Source organism: Coloeus monedula (genome assembly GCF_965178545.1).
Source record: "Coloeus monedula genome assembly, chromosome: 1".
NCBI classification, from domain to species: Eukaryota; Metazoa; Chordata; class Aves; order Passeriformes; family Corvidae; genus Coloeus; species Coloeus monedula.
This window is the reverse complement of record NC_138781.1, coordinates 85950287-85973462: the sequence shown is the minus strand read 5'-3', so window position 1 is coordinate 85973462 and position 23176 is coordinate 85950287. Positions and strand designations below refer to the sequence as shown.

Below are 23176 nucleotides of genomic sequence, written 5' to 3'. Positions count from 1 at the left end.
CATCTCACTATAAATTAAATGAAGTTTAATCAGATATAGACAAACTAGCCAGAACAACTAGCTCTGGAATCAAGAGACAGACTTCAAGTATTCAAGCAAGCAACTCTCATCCGTATCTTTATCCAAAGTTTGAGCACACAGAATTGGTGGCACTTCTGTGACAAGTAAATGACTTTCGAAACCCTTCCTAAATCAGAAAGGTTAGGAAAAATTATGGTTGTCTGCAACAGCTTATACCAGTAAGAGTTCAGCAAGAGCATCCATCCTTCTGCAGTTTTGTGTTCACATAGCAAGTTGTCCTGGTTGCAGAGAGGTGTCAGAGCTTAGCACTGTGGCCGGGTTGGTGTTTTGGTGTTCTACGCCTCCCAAACCCTTGCTGGGGGGATGGTTTCGGAAGGAAGGAAAACCCTGGTGCTCCACTGGAAGTTGGCCATTTTGCCTCCCCAGCCATCATGCTGCCAATGTCTGGGGAAGCGATGCAGACATGATCTATGGGAAGCATCTGCCATCTTATTGTTGTTCCCAGTGGTGAACACCTTTTCTGTCAGTAAAATACCTGCTCTTTTTGTATCCTTTTGCTATTAATATTGCTGTTGTTCCTGTGCCATGTCTTATTCTTGCTTTGTGCTTTCAGTAAATTGTTACCTCAACCCATAATTTCTGCTTTTGCCCCTCCCTTACTGAAAGAGGTGAAGGAGAAGGGGAGGGGCTTACTTGGGGGTTCTTTTCCAGCTGCTGTTAAAACAGCACACAAGTTAAATAAAATTACATTAATATAATGAGAGGTGGCACTTGTGATAATGAACTAACGACTTGTTACATTTGCCTCTTTAGTCATACTCAACTTTTAAAAGTACACATTCAAGGCTGAGGTGTGAAACATCAGTGTCATCATCACACTCCATCTGGATCAGTTTTGTGCATGCAGCATCATACCACTTGGCATACGTAATTCAGACATTTGGGAAACAGCTCATTTGAGGAGCCACTTGCACACCACTTCCAACACCAATAACAATTCTGAAAGAATGTGTAAGTTCACCAATTTGAGCATTTAACTTATACATATATTCCCCCTAACTATAGTGAATGGTGTTCTAACCCATTTTCCCTATTAAAGTTTTCCACCTCTATAAAAACTTCTTCATAATTTCGGCTAACGACATGTTCTGGTTTCAGCTGGGAGTTAATTTTCTTCTTAGTAGCTGGTAGAGTGCTGTATTTTTGATTTAGAATAAGACTAATGCTGATAACACACTGATGTTTTAGTTGATGCTGAGCAGTGCTTACTCCAAGCCAAGGACTTTTCAGTTTCTTATGCTCTGCCAACAAGGAGGTGTGCAAGAAGCCAGGAGGGAGCATGGCCAGGACAGCTGAGTTGAACTGACCAAAGGGCTATTCAGAACATCGCAGAACATCATGCCCAGTATACAAACTGGGAAGAGTTGGCTGGGAGGGGCCAATCACTGCTCTGGGATGGAATGAGCATCCGTCAGTGGGTGTGAGCGAGGGTATTGTGCAGCACTCGTCTTTCTTGGGTTTTACTCCTCTCTTGGTATTGTTGTTATTATTATTAAATTTATTTCAATTATTAAACTATTCCTATCTTAATCCATGGTCATAGGTATGACATTTTTTTCAATTTTCTTTCCCATTCTACTAGGGGAGTGTGGGGACTGGGGTGAGTGAATATCTGTGTGGTATTTCACTGCCAGAAGGCGTTAAACCAGGACACTGTATTAAGCAATTTAACTACACCTTTCAGTAACCTTGGTGTGCTTTCAGACAATCACTGTACTTCAGTTTTTATAGTGAATATAGATCTTCATATGCCAGGACTCTATCTGTGTTAATCTTATCTTCAACAGGCCCAGTCAAAGCTAAAAATTTCAGTAAAAAACTGAATTAAATGTTTAGGATTCTGTCTCTGCTGTAATTTCCAAGATCTTTGTTTTGCATCCCCTAGAACATTTCAAATCATAGGCCCACACAGTGTCTATTCCCTCTCCAGTAGTATGATCTGGAATCCAGCAAGGGAAAGGAAAGCGACAGGCAATGATTCTGGCATTACATTCAAGTTCATCTTCCAGCTTCTTCTCCAACTGTGGCATCTGTTGAATTACAAGAAAAACCTCTCAGAAGCAGTAAAAAAACAGAAGCGTTCTCTTTAAAACCTAATTCAAGTGCTCAAGACAAATCCAAGATTTCAGGTTGGTTTTTTTTTTTTAATCTTAAGAAAGTATTCATGATATATATTTTGACTTTGATGCCATGACAAAAAATATTTAAAACCAGAAAATGGTTATTGTACCCAGATGGGTAAGATCAAGGAAATCATAACTTTAAGTTCTAAAAATTAAATCAAAGCTCATAAATTATCCTTTAAATTTAAAAAAAAAAAAAACAAACTGCAAAGAAGAGACTTTGCATGCTCCAATTCATGATTCTCTTCAGTGGGATTCTTCTCTGTAGAGAATAAAAGTTCAGCCCCCTGAATTTATGCTATTTATGATACCCTAAGGTTCATGAGCTATTGAGTGATACTCAAAGGTCACCACCACTTAAAATCTACAGTCTAACCCCTAGACAGATCCTGGGACACTCAGAACATCACACAGACAACAACCCAAAACAAACATTATGCTGTCACTCTATGGTAAAATACTGTTATGTTAAATAATACTGAAATTGAGCTTAGTCGAGTCCCCAGCCCATTAACAGACGCACGTGAATCCCTTCAGCACCATTCCATGAAATGGAATGTAGAATCATAGAATGGTTTGGATTGAAAGGGACTTTTAAAGGTGATCTAGTTCAACACCCCTGCCATGAGCTGGAACATCTTTAACTAGATAAGGTTGCTCAGAGCTCAGTGCAGTCCCCATCTGCCTCTTTGGGCAACCTGTTCCAGTGTTCCACCACCCTACTCACAAAATTTTTCTTTCTTATATCTAATATGAATCTGCCTTCTTTTAGTTTAAAATTATTACCCCTTGTCCTGTCCCTACAGGCCTTACTAAACGTTTGTCCCCATCTTGTTTACAAGCCCCCTTTAAGTACTAATAGGCCACAATAAGGTCTCCCCAGAGTCAAGTCTTCTCCAGGCTGAATAACACCAATTCTCTCAGCCCATGTTCATAGGAAACGAGCTCCCCTGAACCCACTCCAACGGGTTCCCAACTGTCCTGTGCTGGGGCTCCCAGAGCTGGATGCAGCACTGCAGGTGGGGTCTCACCAGAGCAGAGAAGAGGGGCAGAATCCCCTCCCTCACCCTGCTGCCCACGCTGCTTTGGATGCAGCCCAGGACACGTTTGGCTTTCTGGGCTGTGAGTGCACAGTGCTGGGTCATGTCCAGCCTCTCATCCCCCAGCACCCCCACATCCTTCTGGGCAGGGCTGCTCTGATTTGTTCATCCCCCAGACTGTGTTGGTTCTGGGGGTTGCCCCAACCAGGAGCAGCACCTTGCACTTGGTCTTGTTAAACCTCGTAAGACTCTCATGGACCCACTTCTTGTCCAGGTCCGTTTGGCTGGCATTCTGTCCTTCAGGCATGTCACCTGCACCACTCAGCTTGGTGTCATCTGCAATTTTTTCTGAGAGTGCACTTAATCCCACTATTTATGTCATTGATGAAAATATTAAGCAAGACTGCTCCTAAAACAGACCCCTGAAGGACACCAATTGTAACTGATCTTCAGCTGGACACTGAGACATTGTCTGAATGCAGTCATCCAGACAATTCCTCATCCACTGAACAGTCCATCCACCAAATCCATCTCTCTTCAATTTGGAGAGCAGGGTGCTGGGGGGAACCGTGTCACAAACCACTATGCAACTCTCCTTGGTTGAACACCTACAGTCCAGCTTTCCTCCATTCACAAAAACTGAGAGGAGATCAAAGTCAGGGGAAATATCACTACCCTCCTGGAGCAGAGCAACACCATGAACAGCCAGATGCTCTTTTTCTACTAAGTGCTTTGCAAATCCTGCCATGGATTAAGTGAGAAATAAATTAACACATGTAGACTTCAAAGAAATTTCTTTCCCATCCCAGATAGCGATTATGTTCTAGGAAAAAAAAAAGAAACGTAACAGATTTAGCCACTTTTGTCCTTTGGAAAAGTTTGATGGTATGCTTAAGGAGATCAGCAGTGCACATGCATTTGGAGTTCCTTTTGTTCTTATATATTGTATCTATCTGAATGAATAATTTTAACAGCAAACTCTACAGGCTACTTCTATCACATGTAAAACACTATTTACTTTGATATCATGCTGTAACGTTTAGATATTAAAAAATTAAGAGGGCAGTAAGCCACAAAGACACTAAATATATAAAATTTCATAAAAAAGAAAAAAGAAACAAAACCCAAAAGAAAATTATTAGAAAGTAAGACTGACTGAAGAAAATGTATTTCTAAAGGCTGCAAAGAGCTTCCACTATCACATACATGCAGGGTGTGCCTTTGATGTAATATCCTATTACAGCTACATTTAAGCTAACAATGGAGTATTTTAGTAAAATTATAGTCATAGATCTAATAGATCAAAGAGTTACTTCCAAATATTTTTAAGGCTTTGATTTCATCCACTGCAAATACTTTTGCTGCCGCACCTTAAACAAACTAGAAAAATAAGCCCACTTTGTTATCTAAAACTGAGGTGAGGCACCAGAAAATTTTTTGATTTGTTACAGAAATTACAGACATGGACTAATTTTTTAGGAGTAATTATGAAAATTAGTGACACTGCATTGTCCATATTAGCTCAAATTAGAAAACATCATTAATAGTTCAGCCAAGTTTAGCCAAAAAGAATTGCATCCTTAAACCAGTCAAGCTAGTTTTTAAGCAAAATATATCAGTTACATTAGGTGTTAAAATCATACTGTATTTTATGTGAAGCCAGAGTTTGGGCTTTTTTTTTGGTGTGTCAGAGATACGTAGTTTAGTGAAACTTTTGTACAGTATATAATCAGTTAAAATACACAGGAGCTGCAAACACGAACACCTGGTAAGAATTCCATCATCCCACCCAGAACAAGTAAGTCTCTCTCTGCAATGACTCAGAAACAAACACACCTTCCCCCCAGATGCTTGCAAGAACAAGAGAGGTCTTAGTCTTCCCTGAAGATCAATAAATTCAGGTTTTTAAAGCTAATCTTGTATATGAAATAAAAGCACTGTGTGACAGCATCAGATCAGGCCAGCATTATTTAAAAAGCTAAAGAGATCTATTGTTCCTCAGTAAAAAAGAAGAAATGCATTAAGGTTTCTAGAACATTAAGTTAATCATTCAGGAGGCTGAGCATTAACAGCTCCCGAAATAAATTTAAAGGGGATCATAAGCAAACAAATACTCAGGAAACACGAAGGTTCATATGTTCACATCTGTCGCATTTATGACAGTACTGTTGCTGAAAGAATTTAACCTAGTACTTACTGGATCTACAAAATTTATTCTGAGACTTATTCTGAACCCATTCTATCACAGTTGTTACTAATGTATCCTGCTTTATTACATTTAAAAGTTAATTCAGTATTTCTGCTGGGCTTACTCACATTTTCCCAGGGCATTTGTTTATTCCTAGTTTACTGAGACATCTTTCCCCACCAGCACTTTTCCTCTCGGTGCAGAGAGAATTCCTGACGGCAAATCCAAACGTTTCCAGCGCCCCCTGCCGGAACTCAGGCAAGAGAGCACGTACCACCCAGAACTGGCACCATGAGGAGCACCACGGTGCCCACTAATATCCCACCCGCATCCACTTCAGTTTCCAATACCGGTTACAACTGGAAGCAGAAGTAGAGATTTACTTCCAGTGCCGTTGAAAAAACAAACAAGCAAACAAAAAAGCACAGAATATAAAGGTTTATTTTGCTTCCTGTTACCGCTGCAGAAATGTTTTCAGTGTATGCTGTGTGGTATGGCACCACATACAGCTCTTCACTCACTTCGTCTCACATCTGCCTTAGCAAAGGAACAAGCAATGCAGAAGCAAAGGCTGACAGAATTGGCTTTGTTCAGCATGGAAAAGAGAAGGCTACAGGGTGACCTAATTGTCTTCCAGTACCTGAAGGGATCCTACAAGATGGAAAAGGACTTTTTACAAGTACATGTAGTGACAGCACAAGGGGGAATGTCTTCAAACTGAAAGACAGTAGCTTTAGATTGGATATCAGCAAGAAATTCTTCACTTGAGGGTAGTGAAGCAATGGAACAGGTTGCCCAGAGAAGTTGTGGATGCCCCAGCCCTGGAATTGTTCAAACCAAGTTGGATGGAGCTCTGAGGAGCCTGGTTTAGTCAAAAGTCCCCCTGCTCCTGGCAGGGTGGTTGGAACTAGAGAAAAGAAAGTTGCATGGAGACCTCATAGCAACCTTCCAGTATCTGAAGGGGGCCTACAGGGAAGCTGGAGAGGGACTCTTCATCAGGAACAGTAGTGATAGAACAAGGGAGAATGGATACAAACTGAAAGGGGAAATATGGGTTAGGTATTAGGAAGAAATTCTTTACTGTGAGGGTGGTGAGACACTGGAACAGGTTGCCCAGGAAGGTTCTGGATGCCCCAATCCTAGCACTGTTCAAAACCAGGTTGGATAAGGTCTTGAGCAACCTGATCTAGTGGGAGGTATCCCAAGCACAGGAGCATTGGGACTTGATGACGTTTAAGGTCCCTTCCAACCCCTTAATATTCTATGATTCTATGATTGTTACTGACTACCTTTGACCGTCTGCAGGTTGATCCATGTTGCAGATGAATGTATTAACACTGAATGCCTTGGTATTAAAATATCTAAACATTGTAACAAATAATTAAGCAGTATAATAAATAAAATACAATACTATAATAAAAATATAAAGTAAACAGTAAGCTTACCATTTGAGGTACTCCAAAAACAACAACATTTGTATAATGGGAAAAAGAAACCTGAAATAAAATTTGAGAACAAATCTTACTGAAAATGGTAATTATAGTTGAAAAAATTCTGACCATTTTTTTCTCCTAATCCCTCTAGCTGCACTTCTTTCAACAAGGATTTAGACCAAAAATATGTAAGGAGATCCCTTACCAACTTTTCATCACAAAAATTTCCACATAAAGAAAACTTTATATTGCTGAACAGCAAAAAACTTCTACTGTCTGGCCAAGAATATAGCACCAATTCTAGTAGCACAGAAAGCATTAGTTTAGAAAATACCTACATGATTTTACTAATAACTAAGGGGTTATTCTCACAACTCCTGTATATGATATAATCATGTATGCTTTAAGTTTGCCCCTTCTTTTGTTAAATGTTAGCTAGCTCCAAAAACTTTCTAGGCATTCTAGTGACTGGGTTCTTCCAGTCAGTGCCATGAAGTTCTCCTATGCTTCTCTCTGAACACAAAAACCCTTGTACCCACATAAAACCTACCAGATAATTCATCAGGCCCAGGCCTGCTCAAGGAGCCTCTACTGATAAAGGAATCACTTCAACAAAGCACAAAAGCAGCAAACAGCATACTGAGCCCATAGAAACCAGATTCCCAGCACAAGTACTTTACTCAAAGCCCAATATAGAACCTTGTGGTCAGACAGCATTTCAGCTCTTTCAGGAAAGTATTTCCAAACTAATGAAATCTCTCAATCACCCCAGATTCATCCTTACATAATTCACTACCTACCTTCCATAAGTCTGAAATATGAAATTTGGTATTCTGATGTACCCCATCTCTCCAGGCACGGTATCTAGAGTACCAGACTAGCCATGGATTTAATTCATAACCAACAGCTTGGAATCCCTTTTTTGCAGCTGCTATCACCTACAAGGAAGAAAAAAAATCTTCACTTAGAAACATAAAAGTCTATTCCCCTAAACAGGAGCACACAGTTTTATTTAAAATATAAGGGAAAGCACTTTTTTAAGTCACCCAGGTTTTAATGCCCAACAGATTAGTTGTATAGTGAACAAAAACTCAAAACTATGTAGTGGTTTGGTCCAAAATACTCATTACTGTTTATCTGCTGTGAGATAAGAATTAGGAGAAATGCAAAGCAGGCACCAAACTTGAAAGAATATAAAGTTTATTAACAGACCTAAAAGACGGAGGAAAAAAAAATTATACCACCTTCAGAACTCTCCTCCTCCCCCCACCTTCCTCCCTTCTCCCACTGACAATGTGAAAAAACAACCCTTAAGATGTTCAGTCTGTTTACCACTTCCATAATAACCTTGTTCAGTCCATTTAGAAAGAGAAGTCTCTTCTTGCTCATGCTATGAAAACATTACCACAACGAGACAGCCGCCCACTTCCAAATATTGTTCAGTCCATTTAGGAAGAGGAGTCTCTCTGCCTGCGTGTGAGTCCCTTCCCCCGACTTGCAGCTTTTCCCGCAACTGCTTTCGAGGGTCCACTCTTGAAGTTTCTTGGGGTACAATTTTAAGGTTGAGCTGTTCAGAAACAAAAACAGAGGCCCTTCTCCTTCCCTGGGAGCAAAGGGTCTTCATCATCTTCATCGTTAAGACTATCTCTGGGAGCATCTCTAGGTACTGAGGTTTTCTCCTTTCCCGTTTGGAGCAAAAGTCCTCATCTGGTTCATCTCTCCTTGTTCAAACTTCTCATGAAATTACAGCTGCGTCAGCATCTGCCTATCTCGGCGCAGGTGCTTTTGCTCACGAGTTGAACACTCCACCCCCCATATCTTCATGAAATTACAACAGGATACTCTGATATATCATAGCTTCACAACAGAATTTCAGCTTTAAGCATCTCCTCTCTCTCTTCCCTCAGGTTTTCAGCTCTTCACAGCACTAAAAGGGTTAATCTCACCTCGGCCTTGCAGCTTTGTAGCTGGAATGTTGAATTTTTCTTATCGCAGTGGAGAGGGGGGAGAGCCGAGCCGCTCCGGCTGCCCACGGCAGGGCAGTGGGGGGGGTTCCATGGCTGGAACAGGTCCATGGCTCCAGGATGGCCGTGGCCCGGCCCGGCCTGGCCCAAGCAGGGCCTGGGCTGGGCCCACTGGCCCCCACACGGGGCCCGCAGCCACCTGTGCCAGCGCCGGAAATGAGAGAGCTTGGAGGGGGAGTTTGCCTATTCTTAAATGTGGATCACAGAGGTGTTCACAACTTTAAGTGGCTTAGAGAATTGTCCATATTCAAACTGGCCAGCTGATAGGTTCTATCAGTTCCCAGAGGAAACTGTAAGCACCCCTTAGCAAGGACGTCCCTTCCGGGACTATGCTTGCTAACCTATGACTATTTTACTATTATTACTAGTCCAACTGAAATATAGTCAGGCAAACAATATGAAAACAAACATTCACAGGGCAAAGCTGTCAGCTTGCAGTACATCTGTGACTTACGTGAAAGTTTAATTAAACTCATTCATGACACTGTCTTGAAATTAAAAGAGTACCACTGAGAGAACAGTGAAACTCACAAGCAAAAGTGCTCAAAATTAGACCACTTATTTGAAAAGCAGTGAGGGGAAGGCACTTGAGCAGCCCCTGAATCAGAGCCAAAATGACATGCCAATAGAAAGAGTCTGAAAGTGAACTGTCAATCTACATTTTAAAAAATCCAAAAATGCACTGATTTCTAGAATAAAGGTTTGAGACCCAATTTAAAAGGTTACTGCCAACTTCTAATCAGGAATCACCTGATGAACTGTTAACTTCAAAACAAGCAAGGTGAAATCAGGAAGTATACATTTCTTACCAAAACTTCTCAAACAGCATTACCTGGACAGTATATTTCACACTGTTAAAATAATGCATCTTCCATCAGAGAGCACTTGCAAATTCACCAAAAACCTGACATGGAAATGTGGTAAATGTCTTCATATTTATCCGCCGATTACACCTGAGTAAGTGCTAAATATTTAAAACCATCTGAACATACTTTTTTCAAGACAGATGCATTAAGGAAGCACCAAGCATTCAATTTTAGGTACCTGGCTTTCCAAGCAGTCTTCAGTCTCCATTTAGGTACGTATATAATGCATTGGAATTAACGATGCAATATCTATTTGAATTAGATACCTCTGATGAGAGTCAGCAGCCAGAATGATGAACAGAGAGGGCATCAGAAACTGCACTTATGCCTAAGTTTTTTGGTCTTTTTCCTACCCAGGCACAATTCAAGCAATCTTCACAGATTTGGGTTTCCAAATCAATTTTTTTTTGCATGTGTTGACTCATTCACATAAAACATGGACAAACGTAGCATTCAAAAACTTGCTTGTTTCCATAAAAAACCACCACCCTGTTGCTAAATAGGACTTGAAGCAGACAGTTATGAGAAAGCACACAGAACATCACAACAACAAAGAAAAACCAAATGACAACGTTCTCCTCTATATCCTCACCACCACATTTCACGAACTGGGGCTTAAACAATACTCTGGAAACACAGCATCACTTTGTCTTTCATGATTCTCACCATTTCCCTTGGTGTTTATTCTGGTTTCACCACATGGACTTGGAAGTGGGGAAGCCAGCACTGCACAAAGGCGTGAAGACTACAGTTCTAGCCACACCAGGATTTTTATTTTTATAATCCATCGCTCAGTGCTCATTTCTTTTTGCACTTCTATCACCTTTATACATTAAGCACCTCACAGCCTCATTTGCTGCAGTTACACACCTTTGTGGAATCAGTATCAAGACTCTGATCCCATCTTTTCACGTGAATGCACTGTGATTCCCTCCAGTCAGCACAATGACATTTTGTCCACTACCTTGGTCAAGCTGCTGGTAAGACTGCAGCAAAAACTACTACTCATCAAAACTGAATGTAAACCTTTCTCAGCTTGGATCCTTTTCATAAGACTCAGGCAAAACCACTGGATGCCAAAGACAAGACACTCATAAGTGTGAGAAAATACAGCCCCAGCACTTTGGCACCTTTTTAAGAGGTGATCTAAGAGGAAGACAACATCCATAACTTACAATGCGGCCATCCCCGCTACCAATATCAACTAGGGAGCCACTTCTGTTTTCCAGCATTTTCAGCACATTCTGGATCTGAGCGGCAGTTGCAGGAACGAAGGGCAGGCACACCTTCCTCAGGGCCGGGGTCACGAAGGGGGTGGCCACAGCATAGAGGGCCACCAAGGTCCCTCCCACACCGGCCGTGACCAGCAGCCCCCAGCTGCTCCTCCGGGAGCCGCCCTCGCCCTGCTCCTGCGGGATCTCCTTCGCTACCGCCTGGGACATCGCGCCTGGGGACGGACAAAGAGAGTGATTTCGCTGTCACATTTATTAAATGATCACTTGAGAAAAATCAGTATATTGTAGCAAAGAGATGGGATGTAAAAGAGGAAAAAAAAAAAAAAAAAAAAAAGCACTTTATACCCCTGCAGACGATTCCCAAATCCCAGGGAAATGCTACAGCTGCTGAAAAGCTGGCGCACGAGGGGACAGGAATGCGGTTTCCATTTAAACGTGCGGCCCTCCACACGAGAGCAGCAGCGGGCCCGGAACAGCTCAACAGGGACCTTCCCGCCACGGACCGCCCGGGAGCCCGCGACCAGGGACACGTCCAGGAGTTACTGCTCTTCCTCTGCGGAGGAACTTTTCCCTGGGACATAGCGATATACCCTGAACACGCCGCGACTGGCCAATGACCAGCCCAGCACTACGCTCGGCCTGCAACACTTACACAGAAGGGCACTACCACTTCACTACGCAAGGGTGGGGGACCGAAACCTTTCTGAAGACGCTCCGGAGAGAAGCGCCGCGCACACTGTTTCCCCCGTGTGCCTGTCTTCACTCCTCCGCCCTCACGTCGCCCGGAGCAGCCCCCTGCCGCGGCGCTCGGCGCTGGTACTCCATCCCGTTCAGTACATCCTCCCTTCTTCCCTCCTTCCCTCCCCGCCCCCGTGAGCGGGGGGATGCGGCCGCGAGCGCCGCGCTCCTCCCCCGGCGCCGGACGCTTCCAGAAGGCTCCGCTGGGGGCGCCACAAAGGTCCCGCCCGCGAAATAGAGCGCGGCTGTGGCGGCTGCGCAGGCGCGGGGCGCTGCGCGGAGTCGCGGCGGGCGCGGCGGCTTCCGGGCGGAGCGCGCGAGCGGCGGCGGTCGGAGCGGGAGTCGCAGCCATGTCGGCCATGGGGACTCTGGCGTTTGACGAGTATGGGCGGCCCTTCCTCATCCTCAAGGACCAGGAGCGCAAGACGCGCCTCATGGGGTTGGAGGCGCTCAAGGTGAGCGAGCGGGGCGGCCGCCGGGGCCGCCCGCGGGCCCGCGCTGGCTGGGCCGCGCCGCGCCATGCTGTGCAGAGCTATGCTGCCGCGAGGGGCGGGAGGATGCAGCCCCTGGGGCGAGGCGCTGCCGCGCTCATCGCCAGCCCCGCCCGAAGCGCAGGGCGGATGGAGCCTGGTCTGGGCCTGTAAGCATGGGAGAGATGGAGGAAGAGAGAAGACATCGCCCCTGGTGCTGGGAATCGGCGGCATGGCGTCCGTGGGGTCTCCGTGCCGCAGATCTGCCCAGGGGCTTTGGGGCAGTCACCCCCGTGGGTGCAGCGCGCTTCTCCCCGTGGCTCCTGCCCAGGTCCCCGCTGCCCCCTCCCTCAGACCGTCGCCTGAACCTTGGCCGCCGAAGGAAGGCCGGGGCTGAGTGCGGGTGATACAAATCCCGACGGAAGAATGGAGCAGACACTGGAACATAGAGGTTGTGGGTGCTCCATTCCTGGCAGCGTTCAAGGGAGGGTTGAATGGGGCACTGAACAACCTGGTCTAGTGAAAGGTGTTCCTGCCCCTGACAGGGGGTGGGACCTGGAAGATCTCCAAGGTCCCTTCCAACCCAAACCATTTTGTGATGATTCTGTGATGGGTGAAATTGCACCGCCTTCTCTTTTTACTATTGCCAGCTTTTAGTAATGCTCTGAGCATTAGGGCTGTCATTTGGCTGTTCTGCTTTCGAATGCTTTATCACAGCCAGCACAAGCGATACAAGAAAAGGCATAGGAAATTTTCTGTCATAAAACCAGTCATAGTTAGTTGTCAGTTGAACTACAGCATTTGCACTACTCACTGTGTCGTCTTTCATAGCTTAATGTTGTGATTTCAGAGTACATGATAATGATTTAACTTCTGTCTTTATTCTCCTTTGTTGTACAGTCTCACATAATGGCAGCAAAGGCTGTGGCAAGTACTCTGAGAACGTCCCTTGGGCCTAATGGTAATAATGAAAATCTTCTAATGGTTCTCTCTTAGTTATTGGGGGGGATTTTCTAGACTTTCCTTCATCCTTTCAACATATGTTTTTTAGGCTTGGATAAAATGATGGTGGACAAGGATGGTGAGGTGACTGTGACAAATGATGGTGCTACCATCCTGAATATGATGGATGTGGACCACCAGATAGCCAAACTTATGGTGGAGCTGGCTAAATCTCAAGATGATGAGATTGGGGATGGAACTACTGGAGTTGTTGGTAAGAAAGTCTTTTAAATTTAACTGTGCTTTTCCAGTGTTAAAATCAAGGTGCTTCAGCTATTTTAAGAAACGTTTTGAGAAGTTCTTCTTTAGAGTATTTATTGTTGCAGTATTCCTGTGAGTTCTTGTATTAGAAGTCTTCTAATTAGAAAGAAACTTTTGTGTCCATTTTAAGTATGGTTATATTTTAAAGTAGTGCTGAGAGGCCTTTTTATACCCTCAAAATTCTTCTGCATAATTTTCTTCTGTAATCTACTTGTCCTGCCTTGGTGCCTGTGCTTTATTTTGGTCTTAACATAATGTGGTTTTTTCTCCTAAGCATAGCAAGTAGGGGTTTTCTTGGACTCATTTTGTTATTTAGGAAACCTTGAACTCTTAAAATACTGCAGAAAAAATCAGAAAGTGTGCTTTTTAATCTGTTGATAATGTACTTAAAATTATGCACCAATCAAGAGTAACCTTTAATTTTTTTTTACAGTTCTGGCTGGGGCATTATTGGAACAGGCTGAGCAGTTACTAGACCGAGGCATTCACCCCATCAGAATAGCAGATGGTTATGAGCAGGCAGCACGCATTGCTATTGAGCATCTAGACAAAATCAGTGACAGCTTCCCAGTTGATCCACAGAACATTGAGCCTCTGATCCAGACAGCGAAGACAACTCTGGGCTCTAAAGTGTGAGTCACAAAAACAGAGTATTTAACCTTCCGTTGAAAACCCTGTGCGTGGAAAGGAGAAATCCTGGTGTTTTGGTGGATTATTAAATTGTTTGTGTTATTGGAGTGCTGCTGAAGGCTCTTCTGTTTCGTTTTGGCTAATTCCTCAGTGGACTCATGTCTCAGGATAAGAAATTGTGTCTCTAAAGGGTCAATTCCATGAAGTTAAACAGCTGCAGCATCAATTTTATTCTAACCTGTTAGTTCCAGGTTTCTGCATCATAGCAGGTTCCAAAAGTAATGTAAGTCTGTTAAAAATAATTATGTGTCATCTTTTGTTGGCTTTTTTCCCCGCTAAAAGAATTTTAACTTAGGATGGTTCCTTAAGTTCATTTTCCTTTTTGGGTTCTGTGTGTAATTCATAAATTCAGACATTAGAAGGGCTTCCTTTGCAGAGCTGTCTTAAGAGTGGTTTCTGTTTCTTGAATGTTCTATCGTAGTTAGTTCTCCTGACTTGTTCCAAATCTGTATTGAGACTATGTTCACAAAGGCTCCTCACACCAACCATATTGTGTGTTCTGTTTTCTGCGATTGCCAGCACCTTCTATTTCTGTAAACAAACAAGCAGGGCCTCCTCTTTTAGTGTAGTGTGCAAAAGTTGATTGCTATAGTGATACTTTTTGCTGTTTGAGATTGATTGATTGATTGATAAAATCACCTTTTTCTTCCAAACTGGGGAAATGGAGTGCAACTTGATTGTATTTTTTTCAAACCTAGAGTGAACCGCTGCCACAGGCAAATGGCAGAGATTGCCGTCAACGCCGTACTGACAGTAGCAGACATGGAACGTAAAGATGTTGATTTTGAGCTGATCAAAGTGCAAGGCAAAGTGGGTGGTAGACTGGAAGATACTCAGTTGGTTAAAGGAGTGATTGTGGATAAAGATTTCAGTCATCCACAGATGCCTAAAGTAAGTGATGTCCTTGTGTGCATTTCTTGTGTGTAACGGCTTAAATAAGAATTTCTAGTCTACCTCAGATGTCACCCTCATTTATTAAGTATTTACACGGTCTTGTGGTTTGGCTTGGCTTTTGACCCATGTATCAGCAGAGGAAGGGACAAGGAGCATGACATTTTTCATACTGGAAGAGATCAAGTCAGAATTTACAACAATATTGAGAAATTGTGGTGGAAGGGGGGAATTACTGTATTACTAAGTGAGGACAGGTGCAGGGTTCTATGTTGTGTAGAAATAATTATTCCTCATGTGTGATATGCTTAATATGCTTAGTTGCAATGCAGTGTCGAGATTCTTAACCTTTATGAATTGCCATGTTGTCCTGTTTGGAACACCCCAGAAGCTGTCCTTGGTTTTATGTTTGGTGTAGGTAAGGTCTCCAAGTCTTTGAGCAGTGTACTTCAAGAAAACTTCTACTGTTCTAAAATATTTTTCTAGCAGGTGACACTGTATCCTGTGAAAAGGAAGACAAGTGGAAAGTATCACTCATATAGTAGTTGAAAGGTTGTTACAAAGATGAGTAGTATTCTCAGTGGTCACAGTGCATAGGGATGGTTTAATTGAAATTGGTTTTGTTTGTGAAACATTAAACCATAAAAAGGCATCACTGGTAAAGATTGTTAAGGGCTTAAACAGTGTCTTGGAGCTATGGAATTTGTTATAAGTGGTTTATAGAGACTATTGACAGAATTATTTTGTTATAATTAGTTCACTTCAGAATAAGTTAAATGATCTTCACATTTCCTGCTATGCTTGTGTTTATAAAGATATGTCTGTATGTTTTGCAGATACAAGAAAACTATGTTAATGAGGTCAAAAATAATCTTTTTTTTTTTTTTTTTGATTGCCCAGGAGCTAAAAGATGCTAAAATTGCAATCCTTACTTGTCCATTTGAACCACCTAAGCCTAAAACCAAACATAAGCTTGATGTCACATCTGTGGATGATTACAAGGCACTGCAGAAATATGAAAAAGAGAAGTTTGAAGAGATGGTGAAGCAGGTAACCTTTAATATCTGTTTTCTTTGTCTTTCATGGCCTTCAGGAAAAAACAGCATAGTGCATTGATTAATTCCTGTAAATAAGCTGCTAATCCTGGTGGGAAGCAACATACCAAGTGATCGTAATACTATGAATCAAAGTTAAGTTTATGTAAGAAAGAGATGCCAGCTTGGTTTAAAATATATTCTGATCTCTGTGTGTGCCAGAGGTTTCTTCTTGAGAATTGTCTTTTGAGTAAGTTGGGAGAATTAAAACCATGGAGAGTGTTTTTCATTCCTTCGTTAGTTCTGATCAGAAGTTTGATGATTTGTGTTGCTTTCAGATAAAAGACACTGGTGCAAACCTTGCCATTTGCCAATGGGGTTTTGATGATGAGGCAAATCACTTGCTGCTCCAGAATGAGCTGCCTGCTGTTCGTTGGGTTGGTGGACCTGAAATAGAAGTAAGTAAAACTGGACTTTGTACCAGTTGTCAAAACATTGGTGAAGTAATGGGCTGTACCAGCTAAAAGTTCAGGCTTTCTGGGTAGAACTGCATAATTGTGTACATGGGGTGGGTACTGGAGAAAAATCGTTGGGGATTTTTGAGAAGAACCTACCATGAAGGGGATTATGCTTTATAATTGGAGCATGTGCATATTGCTTAATAAAAGTTGTAGGTGTCTAGGAATGTTTCTGCTTTAGTGCTGACGTTTGCAGAAATAAAACAGTGTCTGAAGTACTTTGAAGTGATGGGAAGATAACCTTTTGGAGCAGGCATTTGACAGATGCTTTTCCACTAGTTTTATGTTCTGAAAACACCATGGAAATTCCCTGTTAGAATAACTCGTGGCTGTTTAACTTCAGCTGATCGCCATTGCGACGGGAGGGCGCATTGTGCCTCGCTTCTGCGAGCTCACAGCAGAGAAACTGGGCTTTGCGGGTGTTGTGCGAGAGATCTCCTTCGGAACAACCAAGGACAGAATGCTTCTCATCGAGCAGTGTCAGAACTCCAGAGCTGTGACCATTTTCATTAGAGGAGGAAATAAAATGGTGAGATGCTTGGTTTGATACATACTTGCAGAATGTCTAGTTTCTTTGTAAAGCAGATGAGTACACCCTTCTTGATTTTTGTCTACATTTTTTTTAGAATGTAGGGAAATAAAAATGGATAAGGCTCATAGGCAGTCAGGACTGTGTGTCAGAAGTAACTTGTCAGATTTACATCCTATGTTTTTGAATGAAAACTTCTGTTTTCTCTCTGTTAGACCATATAGTTCATAAATACAAAAATAATTTTACCTGTGGATGCTCTTAATTTTTTTTTCTCATGAGAGGGCCACTTTTATGAGTAAAGACATATTAGCATATTTGAAAGATTTGGTTTTATTGTAGACCTAGTTGTATCACCTCTGATTTAGTCCAGTTAAAATAATTTAAAATAAAAACCCCCAGCTAGTGCAAACTGTATATCCCAACACCTTATATCCCCCACTCCCCCAGAACTGAAACCACATTAAATGCTTATGTATTTAAACTGGGTTTTGATTGCACTATTAGTGTTAAATTATATTTACTATAGGTCAAGTCTTACTTTAAATGAAAAACCTTGGGAAAAAAAGAGCATACCCTAGTCTGAAAATTTCTTTTAAGAAAGCAGAAATACTGCTTTAAAGGTTAGCATTTCTGTTTAATCTACATCTCTTGAAGCGGAGAGAGGACAGAAACTGCAGCCTGAAAATAATGTTGGCATTTAAAGTTCAGTGGTTTTTGTCTTGTAAATATGCAAGATTGAAAACCTTATCCATGTAAGCTTTTGTTATTTCAAATTATAGATTTAACAAATAACAGTGTATTTTTGTGTATATTTTTATTCCTTCTTTGCCACTGGATGTCTAACATTCTGTATTTTTAAATAGTGTACCATAGCAGTAGTAGAGCTGTATTGGAGCCATAAAGAGATCTTACAGTTTATTTGCAGTTTCCATGTCTGTATTAGGAACAGCCTTCAGATGTGTGTATTGTCCAACACACACCATTCTGTGCTTCCAGATCATTGAAGAAGCAAAGCGCTCTCTTCACGATGCCTTGTGTGTGATCCGGAATCTCGTTCGTGACAATCGTATTGTGTACGGTGGTGGCGCTGCTGAAATATCTTGTGCCTTGGCAGTCAGTGAGGCAGCAGATAAGGTAAGAAAGGAACAGTTAAAACTTCCTTTCATGTATGAAGGATTAAGCCTGCCTAAAAAGATTCCAGAAGAACTTCAAAGATCTTCCAGAAAGTTCCGTAACATGCGCCTTCTGACATTCCCTGATAACCAGCGTTAAAAGTTATCCTTCCCTTCCCTGTAAAAAGTCATTACCAGTACTTTTTACCTTCTGTGCTAGGAGCAGTTTAATTTTTCTTTAATTTTCAAGTAGTTATCATCCAGAGGTATTTCCTAAGTTATTATAACCCAAATAAAACCTGCATATTGTGTGTATATATTTTATATCTCACATGAAAATCTGCTTTTACTAGCATTGAAGTTTAATAACTTATGAATTTGAATTTCTTTTCCTCTAGTGCCCATCTTTGGAACAGTATGCTGTGAGAGCTTTTGCAGATGCCCTGGAAGTAATTCCCATGGCCCTCTCGGAGAACAGTGGTATGAATCCAATACAGACGATGACCGAAGTGCGGGCGAGGCAGGTGAAAGAAAATAATCCTGCCCTGGGCATTGACTGTTTGCAGAAAGGAACAAACGGTAAGAAACTGCAGCGTGGAGATGGAGGAGCATAAAAGCTTTTCTTTCTCAAAAGCTCAAAACACTCAATATGGTTTTTTTAAACCTGTGCATCACTTGAATTATTCTAACTCTTGTGCCTTGCCATAATAAATGGGAATGTGCATGGAGAGTACATGCATGTCTTCCAGGAAGAAAATGTATAATTGTTTGAAAACCTCTATTTGGTGTCAAGATTAGTTAAAGATGTTGACTGATATTGTAGTGCTGGAAAGAAGGCTGCTCTTACGAGGAGATGAGTAGGCTGTGCTTTAAATACTGCAGTTTTAGTGATCCAGGTTACACTACAGTCCTAGAAACAGTTGTTTTGAGAAACAGCTTGTGAAGAAGCTTTTTGTGGACAAAAGGCTGGAAATACTTGTAGACAATGATATTCACACCAATATGTCTGCATATATAAACCTGGAGCAAATATGTGAAGACTAAGAAGCCAGTGTATAAAACGTTATTTTCATCTGGATCTACACTTCTCACCTTCTTTCTCTGTTGGTTTTTTTCAGAAAAGAATGTGGTAAACTGTTACTTGTACATTCATAACCCTTCTTTGATTATATGGTCCTGTTTGATGGCATTTGAACTTTCACTTCTTTAGCATTTGGTCAGCTTTGGGTGCTTTTAATATATGTTTATGGAAATTTTGCTTTCCACCATTCTGCATTACGTTTTGAAAAGCACAATCTAGTTGGGCAAAGAGTTGTATCTTCATGTCCTAGGATCTTTGGTAAGAACCCAGATGTAAAACTCTTGTTTGTACAAATTATGTTTGTAAACCACAATGGCCAAGAGTAGTAATTTCAAAGTGTTCTTTAAAATGATGTGGAATTTAGTATCACTGATTACTAACACTTACAGGTTAGGTGTTACATCCAGATTTGAGGAGGGTGTCTAATTTTTCTGCTTCCTTTTGGCAGATATGAAGCAGCAGCATGTTATAGAAACCTTGATTGGCAAGAAACAGCAGATTTCTCTGGCAACGCAGGTTGTTAGGATGATCCTGAAGATTGATGATATCCGTAGGCCTGGGGAATCTGAAGAGTGAAGGTTGAAAAGCAGGAAACATTAAGGGGCCACAGCAGTAGCGAAGACGGTAGTATTGTGATGCTTCATCTTCAGCTATTTATTCTGGACACTTTTTGTTTCACATACTGTAATGGCTAGTTGTTGGAAATAAAACAATTTAGCACTGGTGATTTCAAGACTTGTTTCAGAAGTATTGTTGTATCTTTTCTTAGACAGGTGTGAGTATTCATAGAAAACACTTCTTGAATGTATAGGGAAAAAAACATAAATAATGCAGCAGTAAAATGTGATGGATCCTTTTCCATTGTTCCTTATGGGGGAAGCCCATAGAGTCTCATTTTAAGCGGTCTGTCACTCTTCAGTGAAACTAGCAGGAATTGCTTCAATTATTTTAACTAAATTTAATTAAATATTAACTAATTATTTTAGCCTCCAGTAATTCTCATATGTTAAATATATTAAGTATAACATTTCAATATGAAGATTTAAAGGAACTGTATTTCTTGCTTCCAGTTGCTTCCATTTTTTTCTCTTCTTGTTGCCCTGTTGCTGATTTATGAGGATTAAGGAGAGTTTTTTCCCAGGGTCATACACATTCAGCCAAGTGAGGGTTCTTCCCAAAACTTTGTCTATAATACCACAGGTGAGTGCGCCTACTTAAAAAGTCCCCAGTATGATCTTAGAGTGGTAGAGTAAGATTGATTAGTAAAGTGCCTTGCCTGTGAAACTGTCAGCAAGAAACAAGTGGTAGACCAGAACTAATGTATGATTTCTTTGAAAGATTTTAAAAGTGAGGGAAGTGTTACAAATACAAGTAACAATGCCAACTTGGCATTACTTGTGTTACATAGGGCAGAGGAAGCTTTACTGGCCACTGTTTGCTAGCAGGTCATGTTCTGATGGGTTTTTGCTGTGACTATACCTCCCTTGAGTCAAACAAAACCCTTCAGTGAGTGTTGATAGAGGAAGAATGGTAGAAACAAGTTGACTAATTACAGGACTGGTTTTATTTCTAGAACTGTTAGAGGAGGAATCATGCAAAGCTTTATTGTCATTGATAAAAAATTAGTAGTAGGTGTTTCATCATTAGTCTTTTGACTTTCCCAAATCAGCTTCATTTAGATGCAACAACAGTTTATCAGTTTTACTGCTGCTGAGCTCTGGCATTCTGAATCTGTTCAGGGTTGTGTGAGTCTAAAAATCCATAAATACCTGGGCTCATGTAGAGCCACCTCTTACTTTGCTTGCTAATACAAAAGGAAAACAGCTGTAGCTAGAACTTGAAAGGGAGCAGTGTAGTTATACTAATGTACCACTTTCACCTCATGGTGAAGTTGTCCATGTGGTAGAAAGGAAGTGAGAAAACAGTCCAATTTTACTATTCACCTTCTTTCCTCTGGCATGGTCGAACCCCCTTTGCCATCTAAGCTCCATGAAGTTACAGTTTTTGACTGTAAACTGCTGCCTAATACAGAAGCCTCTAGGAACACAGGACAAATGACTTTGAAAGTTGAAATTATGGCTTTACTGATCTGACTTGAGGAAATAAACATTTTGTGCTCTGTATATAAATACTTGTTAATGTTCAACTAGATCTTAGTATGGGAAGTCTGCAGCTTGGCAATGGGACTTTGATAAAATTGTAAGAAATGGAAGTGGTTCATTTTTTCAGGGGTTTGTACTTCTGCAACATAATAAATGTGTGGCATTAGCACTGTCAGGCAGTGCTGCATCGAGGCAACTGGAGGACAAATGGCTTTCATCGCAGCATGCAACATGAAACTGGAAGTATTAAACCAAATTAATGCAGCGACTGCAGCTCAAACTGGTACACTTTCACAGCAGGAGTAATTACATTTGTGCTTTGACAGAACAGTGGGAATACCCATATTGGTAATTTGTGTGCTGGTCTGGCTCTGGTCAAACAAAACGGGAAACATCTGAATAACGACAAGGTTGGGCAAGGCAAACAGTGATGTTCAAATTAATCACGGTGCATTTGTAACTACTGGGAAATAAAAGCCTGGCCTGCTGGTGTGTTTGGAAATAAGGTCCATGGGCCCACAGTTCACACACTGCTCCATGACTCCTGGGAAAATGCAGGGTTCACCACCGGAGGGCAACCTACACCCATCACTGCCGTGGCAGACTGCATGTGGATTTTTTAAAATCGAGCTGAGGCAGCCGGCGGGTCTTTCCCGGCATCACTGAGGGGGCACATGGATGTCATCAGCAAGACCTGAATCTTTACAACTTCCCCTCAAGGGCTCAGTTACGTGAGATAATTTCATTACTAGTTCCATGTGCCCTCTTACATCCAAGTTGTCACATCTTCATAGGACCCTTAACTTGGCCCTGCCTGAATGTCCTGCTACCTCTGTCTCTGGTACCAGCTGCCTTTCCCCAGCCTCATCTGTTGGTCTCTCCTGCTGTGTTGCTAAGCCTGGGCTCCTTTCCTCCTCATTGCAGGGACACAAGGCAAGGCTGCCAGGAGCACAATGCACAGTGCACAGACTCCTCTCACTCCCTCCTGGTCACACTCAGACTAGCAGCTGTGGGGGGCCGTGCATCCAGGGCTGAGCTTTTGACTTCAGGTGCGCCACAGTCTGAGTGGACTTTTTTCAGGAATAGGATTAAGCAGAGCTGTGAAGCAACTTTCGTTTCTCTACAGACACTTTAATTCTTCCTTTGTTTAGGAAAAAAGTCACTTTTTGATCATTTCTGCATACTGCATGGGAAAAGATGCCTTATGATGTGAACTGTTCCCATCCCAATGATCCAATCTGACAAGTTTACAGATAGGGTCATAAGTGGAGCAAATCAAGCAGGTTTTGCTAATCCACAGGTCTGTTAGCTCTCCCACTAATATCAAGACAATTGGATATTAGGATACCTAGACGTACCTAATCTAAGCTCAGTGGCTCCAGAACCTGCCTGGGCTGTATATTTTTATGCTAAGTCTGCGCAGAAAAGCGGGCACCATGGTAGCTGCTCTCCTTTGTGGCAGGATGGCAGGACTGTCCCTTGCAGTATTAATAATTGCTGTTACATTGGCCATGGGCATGGTTATTATACCCTCTGGACTCTCATTATCATCATCTGAGGAGCGATGACTCAGTTGTTAGGTTTGGGTCTGGGAGACCCTTGTTTGCACCTTGTTTGTCCTCCCTGCACAGAAGTACCTCTCCATTTCATGTCTTGGAGGGTTTCCCAGGAACTTTCTGCCAGGGAACATTTCTCACCACGTTAAAGAGCTAATTAACTGAACTGACAGTGTTTGCTTTATAAGCAACTCATCTC

At 42.0% G+C, this 23176-nt stretch overlaps 2 protein-coding genes across 4 annotated transcripts; one reads left to right on the top strand and one right to left on the bottom strand.

Moving 5' to 3' along the window:
- Window positions 1-90: 90 nt before the first annotated feature.
- On the bottom strand, window positions 91-11873 carry ATPSCKMT (ATP synthase c subunit lysine N-methyltransferase). Of its 3 annotated transcripts, XM_082283762.1 has the most exons (6): window positions 11690-11873; window positions 11336-11561; window positions 10931-11202; window positions 7666-7803; window positions 6878-6928; window positions 91-2111 (listed from the first exon to the last, which is right to left on the bottom strand). In XM_082283762.1, the coding sequence occupies exons 3-6, from the start codon at window positions 11195-11197 to the stop codon at window positions 1914-1916; spliced, it is 654 nt and encodes a 217-aa protein (XP_082139888.1). In that variant the 5' UTR covers window positions 11198-11202; window positions 11336-11561; window positions 11690-11873; the 3' UTR covers window positions 91-1913. The 3 variants fall into 3 exon arrangements, with proteins under 3 accessions (XP_082139888.1, XP_082139887.1, XP_082139886.1); XM_082283761.1 differs by lacking the exon at window positions 11336-11561 and having other exon boundaries at window positions 11643-11873; XM_082283760.1 differs by lacking the exon at window positions 11336-11561.
- A 155-nt stretch (window positions 11874-12028) lies between these two features.
- On the top strand, window positions 12029-20052 carry CCT5 (chaperonin containing TCP1 subunit 5). Its single transcript, XM_082293045.1, has 11 exons — window positions 12029-12183; window positions 13099-13159; window positions 13250-13414; window positions 13895-14093; window positions 14850-15042; window positions 15943-16092; window positions 16415-16534; window positions 16938-17123; window positions 18123-18260; window positions 18637-18817; window positions 19768-20052. The coding sequence occupies exons 1-11, from the start codon at window positions 12079-12081 to the stop codon at window positions 19893-19895; spliced, it is 1626 nt and encodes a 541-aa protein (XP_082149171.1). The 5' UTR covers window positions 12029-12078; the 3' UTR covers window positions 19896-20052.
- Window positions 20053-23176: the final 3124 nt, after the last annotated feature.